This window comes from Protobothrops mucrosquamatus, unplaced genomic scaffold (genome assembly GCF_001527695.2).
Source record: "Protobothrops mucrosquamatus isolate PMUCROS unplaced genomic scaffold, P.Mucros_1.0 scaffold3999, whole genome shotgun sequence".
NCBI classification, from domain to species: Eukaryota; Metazoa; Chordata; class Lepidosauria; order Squamata; family Viperidae; genus Protobothrops; species Protobothrops mucrosquamatus.
In genome coordinates this window covers 36,247-45,243 of record NW_015389937.1, presented here as the reverse complement: position 1 = coordinate 45,243, position 8,997 = coordinate 36,247, and the positions used below count along the sequence as shown (strand labels likewise).

General features: G+C 48.5%; 1 protein-coding gene across 1 annotated transcript in view; it reads right to left on the bottom strand.

The window, feature by feature from the left end:
* Positions 1–3,065: 3,065 nt before the first annotated feature.
* The window catches only part of LOC114923490 (sialoadhesin-like), a gene marked incomplete at its 5' end in the record, with an annotated part of 37,317 nt that continues 31,385 nt past the window's right edge, over positions 3,066–8,997 (bottom strand). Inside the window, 5 exons of the mRNA XM_029286531.1 lie at positions 3,066–3,253; positions 5,440–5,527; positions 6,633–6,773; positions 8,052–8,085; positions 8,243–8,563. Coding sequence (XP_029142364.1) covers positions 3,125–3,253; positions 5,440–5,527; positions 6,633–6,773; positions 8,052–8,085; positions 8,243–8,563 — 713 coding nt within the window. The remainder of the gene's footprint in view (positions 3,254–5,439; positions 5,528–6,632; positions 6,774–8,051; positions 8,086–8,242; positions 8,564–8,997) is intronic.

Here is an 8,997-nt window from a genome sequence, read left to right as displayed (position 1 = left end):
AGAGAGAGAGAGAGAGAGAGAGAGAGAGAGAGAGAGAGAGAGAGAGAGAGAGAGAGAGAGAGAGAGATGAAGAAAAGAAGGAAATGGAAGGAAAGGAGGGAGGGAGGGAGGGAGAGAGAAAAAGAAAGAAGGAAAGAAAAAGAAAGAAAGAAAGGAAGGAAGATAGAAAGAAAGAAGTAGAAAGAAAGAGAAAGAAAGAAAGAAAGAAGAAAAGAAGGAAATGGAGGAAGGAAAGAATGGAGGGAGGGAGAAAAAGATAGAAAGAAGGAAAGAAAGGAAGGAAGGAAAAACACTAACAGGGTTTTACTGATAAACAGCTAGAGAAAAAAATATCACAAAATCCAAAGACCTGCAAAATAGAAGGACGGTGGCAAAAACAAGGAAAGGCCGTCCCAACAGCCTTGGGTGCAGTCCCAAAACATCTGGAGCAGCTCTTGAACACCGTTGGGAGGGGCGTTGACAAACCCACCCTCAGTCAATTACAAAAGTCAGCTTGACTTGGACCAGCTGACCTCAGGGGGGGGGTGTCTCCAAAATTGGCAACTTTAAGACTTGGGGACTTCAACTCCCAGTGTTCTCCAGCCAGGCAAGTCTGGAAGTTGGACCCCTGGCTTAGATCCTGTAAAGATGATAACAATAATAATAGAGTTGGAAGGGACCTTGGAGGTCTTCTAGTCCAACCCCCTGCTCAGGCAGGAAACCCTATACCACTTCAGACAAATGGCTGTCCAGCCTCTTCTTAAAAACTTCCAGTGTTAGATGCTTCTAACTCCATCAAACGACCACATCTGCCTATCCCAGATGTTTGGGAAGGACTCCAGAGGTGGACAAAAAAAGCCAAACCCAGCCTGAACATCTGGCTGACTGTGCAACGAAACCATCATAATAAGCATCAAGGCATTGACAAATTCCCCACCAGTCAATTGCAAAAGGCAGCCTGACTCCGAACAGCTTACAGCCTGCAACGGTACTTCTAAGCCCACCAAACAACCACATCTGCCTATCCCAGGATCCTTGGGATAGTATCTTAGCCTAGTCGTGCAATTCCCACGGAATTCTGGGAGCTGAAGTCCAAGCTGAAAGTTGCCGAGGTTGAGAAATTCTGCCTTATGCGAAATTCTCATATGGATCTCTGCAACATCACCCCGGGCAGAAGAAGCACAACAATTAACACTAGTTCAGGGGTAGGCAACCTTGGCTCTTTTATGACTCGTGGACTTCAACTCCCAGAATTCCTCAGCCAGCTATGCTGGCTCAGGAATTCTGGGAGTTGAAGTCCACGAGTCATAAAAGAGCCAAGGTTGCCTATCCCTGCACTAGTTAGCATCAGACACCTGGTGGAGTTCACACCCCAGGGAACCCAAAAGCCCATCATTCCCCAACCTAGCCTGTATATGAGGTTGCAACTTCTGTCGGTCTCTTGAGAGTTTGAGGAATTATGGAAGTTGTAGTTCAACAGTTGGAGGGGCCAACAGCGCCACCTGCCTGTGGTTTTGAGTTTTCCTTCTCAAGCTGCCCCACCCTCTTGGTTGTTAAGTTTTCATCTTTTAATTCTCATTTTGGGTTTTTTTTTAAGCACTTTTAAACTTTATATTACATGGCACGGCATCCGGAGTCACTGTCTCAGTGAGATGAGTGGCATAGAAATTTAATAGACAAATCGTAAATATTAGCCGGGTAGGGCTATATAGAGAAACAGTCATTTTTTCACGTGGAAGTACGTGACTTATTTCTAAATTTGATTTTTATGTCTGCGGGTTATAAGCGGCCCCATTTGCAAAAATTCTGACGCTTGCAACCGAACTGTTTTTTTCGGCTCTCTTTTATCCTTTTGTTATTGGTTGTATCTTTTGTTCCAAATGTGGACACGGAAATTATATACGGTATTCCAGAGGCGGATGCATAATGCATTTACAGGAGGGCGTTGCTGGGCTGGCAATTTTGGCAGGATAACAGAGTTGGAAGGGACCGTGGAGGTGGAGGACTAACAGTGAGAAAGGAGAGTCGACGGGAGCTGAATCGCCTCTGTTCTTATTTATTTGTATCCCACCTTTATTATTTTTTTTTACAAATAAGGCAGTGAACCTCTCCAACATGTCTTCCTATTTTGCCCACAACGACAGCCCTGTGAGGTTGGTTGGGCTGAGAGAGAGTGACTGGCCCAAAGTCACCCAGCCGGTTTTCAGGCCTAAGGCAGAACTAGAACTCACAGCCTCCTGGTGATTGGCCCAAAGTCACCCAGCCGGCTTTCAGGGTTAAGGCAGAACTAGAACTCACAGCCTCCTGGTGATTGGCCCAAAGTCACCCAGCCAGTTTTCAGGCCTAAGGCAGAACTAGAACTCACAGTCTTCTGCTGATTGGCACAAAGTTACCCAGACGGCTTTCAGGCCTAAGGCAGAACTAGAACTCACAGCCTCCTGGTGATTGGCCCAAAGTCAGCCAGCCGGCTTTCAGGCCTAAGGCAGGACTAGAACTCACGGCCTCCTGGTGATTGGCCCAAAGTTACCCAGCCAGCTTTCAGGCCTAAGGCAGGACTAGAACTCTCCGTCTCCTGGTGTTTGGCCTAAACTCGCCCAGCCTGCTTTTGTGCCTAAGGCAGAACTAGAACTCACAGTCTCCTGGTGATTGGTCCAAAGTCATCCAGCTGGTTTTCAGGTCTAAGGGAAAACTAGAACTCACGGCCTCCTGGTGATTGGTCCAAAGTCAGCCAGCTGGCTTTCAGGGTTAAGGCAAAACTAGAACTCACGGCCTCCTGGTGATTGGCCCAAAGTCACCCAGCCGGCTTTCAGGCCTAAGGCAGGACTAGAACTCACGATCTCCTGGTGATTGGCCCAAAGTCACCCAGCTGGCGTTCCTGGCTAAGACAGGACTACAATTCACAGTCTCTGGTTTTCTAGCGTGGTGCTTGGTTCTCGTTTAGAAACAAAAAACAAAAATGGTTGAATTTGGATTTGAACACGTCGCACGGGTGGAGAGGGAGACGAAGAGAGTCTTGGGGGCAAGGATGGAGTCAAGATTCGAAAGGCCTTCAGACAGATAGAACTTTCCCCCCCCCCCTTTGTCCAGCCTGATCAGCCCAGGTTTGGCCCGCTTGCGCACCCATCTGCAGGTCCTCTCCGTAGGTTCACAAGCTGCTTGTGCGATTGGACTCTGGCGCAGCCTCTTTCGGAGCAGCGTCGGCCTTCCAGGGCAGCCTTCGATAGGAGAAGCAGGACCGTCCAGCCGGAGGCGTTTCGGGGTTCTCTGCATTCAGCTGTGGAAAGAGCAAGAAAGCTAGTCAGAAGGAGAACCTCAAGCGTCTATTTCAGGGGGAGGCAACCTTGGCTCTTTTATGACTGATGGACTTCAACTCCCAGAATTCCTGAGCCAGCCATGCTGAGGGGAAAGGGAGAGGTTTCCATGCTGAGCCATGCTGGCTCAGGAATTCTGGGAGTTGAAGTCCACCAGTCATCAAGGGAGCCATAGTTTCCCCCATGCTGGCTCAGGAATTCTGGGAGTTGAAGTCCACGAGTCATAAAAGAGCCAAGGTTGCCTACCCCTGGTCTACTTGAACCAAAGAAAGCTTTTCTGATGCCAGAGCAAACACCGGGGGAGGGAGCTGGTCACTGTGTCTCTGTATGAACAACTGCTCTGGTCTTAGAATAGAATAGAGCTGGAAGGGACCGTGGAGGTCTTCTAGTCCAACCGCCCTGCTCAAGCAGGAGACCCTAGACATCTCAGGCAAGTGACTGTCCAGTCTCTTCTTAAAAACCTCCAGTGATGGAGCGCCCACAACTTCTGGAGGCAGGCTGTTCCACTGGTTAATTGTTCTCACTGTCAGGAAATTTCTCCTTAGTTCTAATTTGCTTCTGAATAGAATAGAATAGAATAGAATAGAATGGAACCTTGGAGGTCTTCTAGTCCAGCCCCCCACTCAAGCAGGAGACCCTATACCATTTCAGACAAGGGACTGTCCAGTCTCTTCTTAAAAACCTCCAGTGATGGAGCACCCACAACTTCTGGAGGTTCCACTGGTTAATTGTTCTCACTGTCAGGAAAGTTCTAGGTTGCTTCTCTCCTTGATTCCTTTCCATCCATTGTTTCTCTTCCACCCTCCTACATGAAGTGCAACCCATTTTGGACACCATACTACAAAAAAAAGTTCAGAGAAGAGCAACTAAGAGGATCCAAGGCCTGGAGACTAAAACATATGAAGAACGGCTGTGGGACTTGGGTTTGGCTAGTGACTAGTCTAAAGAAAAGGAGAAATAGGGGAGACATGATAGCAGTATTCCAGTATTTGAGGGGGTGCCACAAAGAAGAGGGCATCAAACTATTCACCAACTATTCACCAGGACAAGAAACAATGGTTGGAAACTGATTGAAGAGAGAAGCAACCTGGAATTAAGGAGAAACTTCCTAACAGTGAGGACAATTAACCAGTGGAACAGCTCGCCTCCAGAAATCGTGGGCGCTCCATTACTGGAGGTCTCTTCTCTTCTTAGAAACTGAACAGCCACTTGTCTGGAATGGTATAGGCCTTCATGCTTGAGCAAGAGGTTAGACTAGAAGACCTCCAAGGTCCCTTCTGAGTCTGTTATTCTGTTGTTCTGTTTGTCACTCTAACTGGGTGTTCTACAAACTCTGAACAAGCCAATACTGAGAAGGAGGCTCTGCCAGCTTTAATTTCATCACCGGGGCCACCACCTGGATCACCTCTTGACCCCTGGAAACTAGCTATGGGAAGGCAGCTGTTGTGTTGATGGAGAGGCTGCCCCAGTTTTGAGTCCGGAGGTATCTTTCCCAGCCTGTAATTTGAGATGGATCTAGAGGCCTCGTCCTTCAAGGCTTTGGTTTTTCTGACCACTGTGGACCTTTTGTGGGTATCTGAGAATTTGAACCAGGAGGTCCTCAGATTCCAGAGGTAACGTGATATCTGGGACACCTTGGCCACCATTCCCTGGTTATGGATATCCAGGGACTTCTAGCTGGCTGTCAAGGCAACTGCTGATGGTTGGATGAATGGATGGATGGATGGATGGATTTTGAAGACCATCCAGTTCCTACTTTGGGCGTCTTCTATTCTTACGTTCTCCTGGCCAAACAAGCTTGCCAGCCTTTTCAAGGAGGCTGTGTTTTGTCTGCTCAAGATTTCTAGGCCTAAACAGTGACCTTGGGTGCCCAACATCTCCCCACCCCACTGATGATGGATCACATCTTCTGAAATCCTTGGCTGATAGGATAGCCGTATTGCCCTGGAGAGGCTAGGAGAAATTAAATGTTCAGACTCTATATTAAAATCTGGCCCACTTCCTTCCGAATGGCCTTCTTCTCTTTTTGAAGCCTGGTGGCCTTCAACCCTGTTGCAACCATTTCTTCTTAGTATAAAAGCAAAAATGGTCAGGAAGCTCTTCCAGATCCAAGCTCTAAGCAGGATTTCTCCCCAGCCGCGGGACGGACCTGGATCACGTCTTCTCTGTTTTCGGCCTGCTGCACCTCCTCCTTGCTCCTCTTCTCTTTCGTCCACGTTACCCATTTCTGGTATATCCTGCAAAAGATTTATGGGTGAGACGGCACCTTCAGCTACCACCCAGCTGCCAACTCGGATGGTTTCGTCCTGCGAGAATGGGAGACCCCTAAGGACAGATCGGGCCACCAGGTCAGCTAATGAAGAGTCCTCCAAACGAACGTGAATTTGGGCAAACTCCAGGAGACACTGGAGGATGGGGGGGCTGGTCTACTGTGGTCCATGGGGGTCCTTCTCCTAAGGTAGGGAGTCTCCAAACTTAGGCAACTTTAAAACTTGTGGACCAACTCCCCAGCAATGCTGGCTGGCAAATTCTGGGAATAGAATACAGTAGAGTAGAGTAGAGTAGAGTAGAGTAGAGTAGAGTAGAGTAGAGTAGAGTAGAGTAGAGTAGAATATAGAATATAGAATATAGAATATAGAGTAGAGTAGAGTAGAGTAGGGTAGGGTAGAGTAGAATAGAGTAGAATAGGATAGGATACGATAGGATACGATAGGATACAATAGGATATAGAATAGAATATAGAACAGAACAGAACAGAACAGAATAGAATAGAATGGAAATAGAATAGAATAGAATAGAATAGAATAGAATAGAATAGAATAGAATAGAATAAGAATAGAATAAGAATAGAATAGAATAAGAATAAGAATAAGAATAAGAATAGAATAGAATAGAATAGAATAGAATAGAATAGAATAGAATAGAATAGAATAGAATAGCTGGAAGGGACCTTGGAGGTCTTCTAGTCCAACCCCCTGCTCAAGCAGGAGACCCTACAGCATTTCCAACATTAACCAAACCCATTATGGTTATGGGCTAGTTTTTGGCAGAAACCGATTTCTGGGGGGGGGGAAGTCATATATATCTCAGTCACGTGACGAGGAGACATCGCAAACCTCCATAAATGCAGGTCACATGACTCGGGGAGAAGCCCTGGGAATTTCAGAACTGGTTCATAAGTACCTTCATGGTGGGGGGATGTCTGTTGTAACTTGGAATAGTAGCTGAACAACTGGCTGTAATTCGAGGACTAACTCTATGGGTCTAGCTAACCTGTCAGGCTAAAGGGGAGCTTGGGAGGGACTCTGCCCCACTCCTCAAAGACCCCTGGCCGAGTCTCACCGGGAGCTGTTGTTACGCAATCCAAGGATCAGGCCCCCCAGAGCAGCTATGCAGATCAAGGCAGTGGCGATCCCAGCCCAGATCTTGAAGATGGTCAATTCAGAGAGGCCTGCAGGAAAAGAAGAAGAAGAGACACGGGGTCTTTAACAGAGTAAGAGAGCTGGAAGGGACCTCGGAGGTCTTCTAGTCCAGCCTCCTGCTCAGGCAGGAGACCCTATACCATTTCAGACAAATGGCTGTCCAGTCTCTTCTTAAAAACCTCCAGTGTTGGAGCATTCACAGCTTCTGGAGGCAGGTTGTTCCACTGGTTAATTGTTCTCGCTGTCAGGAAGTTTCTCCTTAGTTCTAAGATGCTTCTCTCCTTCATTAGTTTCCATCCAGTTGCTTCTTCTCCTGCATTCAGGTGCTCTGGAGAATAGCTTGACTCCCTCTTCTTTGGGGCAGCCCCTGAGACACTGGAATACTGCTATCCTGTCCCCCCTCGTCCTTCTCTTCATTAAACTAGACCTACCCAATTCCAGCAACCGTTCCTTCTATGTTTTAGCCTCCAGTCCCCTGATCATCTTTGTTGCTCTTCTCTGCACTCTTTCTAGAGCCTCAGCATCTTTTTTACATCGTGGTGACCAAAACTGGATGCGGGATTCCAGGTGTGGCCTTACTAAGGCCTTGTAAAGTGGTATTAACACTTCACGTGATCTTGATTTTCTCCCTCTGTTAATGCAGCCCAGCACTGTGTTGGCTTTTTTGACAGCTGCAGCACACGGCTGGCTCCTATTTAAGGGATCGTCCACTAGGACTCCGAGGTCCCTCTCACAGTTACTACTATTGAGCAAGGTACCCCCTATACTATACCTGTACATTTGGTTTTTCTTGCCTAAATGTAGAACCTTACTTTTCTCACCATTGAATTTCATTTTGTTAGATAGCGCCCAGTGTTCGAGTCTGTCCAGATCCTCCTGTATCCTAAGCCTGTCTTCTGGAGTGTTGGCTATTCCTGCCAGCTTGGTGTCGTCTGCAAATCTGATGAGTTCCCCATCTATCCCCTCGCCCAGATCGTTGACGAAGATGTTGAAGAGCACTGGGCCCAGAACAGAGCCCTGGAGCACCCTACTACACACTTCCCTTAAAGTTCTTCCAAGTTCACTAAGCGAACGGCTGTAAGTCAGGGACTCCCTGTGTGCATCAGCTCAACCGGCATTGACCCAGCTGTTGAGTCTAGAAGTGGAAATCTACTTCTCCAGAAGTTGCAAATGGGAGCAGTCCAATCCACGATACATCTTCAGCTCTGAACCCTCCCCTTGTCTTCATCCTGTCTCTCTAGGGCGGGGGTCCCCAACCTATGGGGCACCGCCCGCTACCAGGCTGGATGAGTGGCTGGGCAGCGTACACGCACGTGTGCGCGTGCACACCCTCCTCCACTCGCGCTGGCATCGCAGCAAGTGCTGCGCGGGCGCTAGCGATGTGGCGAGAGTCGCACTCGCGGCCCCGTTTGCGTCACACTCGGCGCTCCTGTTGTGTGCGCGCTCGCACAGGCGCCTCCCTCCCTCCCCCCTCCCCCAGGCCACCAACCGAGAGAGGTTGGGGAAGTCTCCTCTAGGGAGTCCACTTACATCTCGCATTGAAGGTGATGCTGCTGGTCGCGTTGCCCAGTGTGTTGCGAGCTTGACACACAAAATGCCCCGAATCTTTGGCAGTGAGGTCCTGAATCTCCAGCCTCAGGCTGTTATCAGAGTAGAAGGTGTGGAAACGCTGACTGGCTGGTGACCAGCTTTTGGGGTCAGCCAGTTGACCTCTGTATATGGCCAGGCTGGAAGATGGGTAGCTGTCCACTTTGCAGGTGACCATAGCCAGGTTCCCATTCTGAGTGTCCAGGTAAACCGTCAAGGAGGGCCGTTCTGGCGCATCTACGTTAATGAGAACATCAACGCTTCCTTGGTCAACAGCCAAAGACACGCGGAGATAAACAACGTTTACCCACCATTCCAATGAGACCAACCCCAAAAGCTAAAGGACCACAGCACCTTCTTCCAGCAATCAACACGTTGGCAGAGGTGAACACCAAGATTAACCCCGGATCAAAAATCAAGCAATAAAGAATAACCCAATCAAGGAATGATCCGCTCGGACAAACGATCAAAGGGTAAACAACAGCCTAATCAAGGAATCGCCAAGAACACGCCCACCAACACTGGCAGGGCAGGCCGCTAACCTATAAAATGAGAGCAAACCCCACTCCCTTCTAGCACTGATGATGTTACCTAGCTGGGTGATGAAATGTCTGTAAGAAAACCACCAAGCTCAGAGAGCACCAAGGACGCCGTGGTCTCTTTCCTCCTCCTCCTCCTCCTCCTCCTCCTCCTCCTCC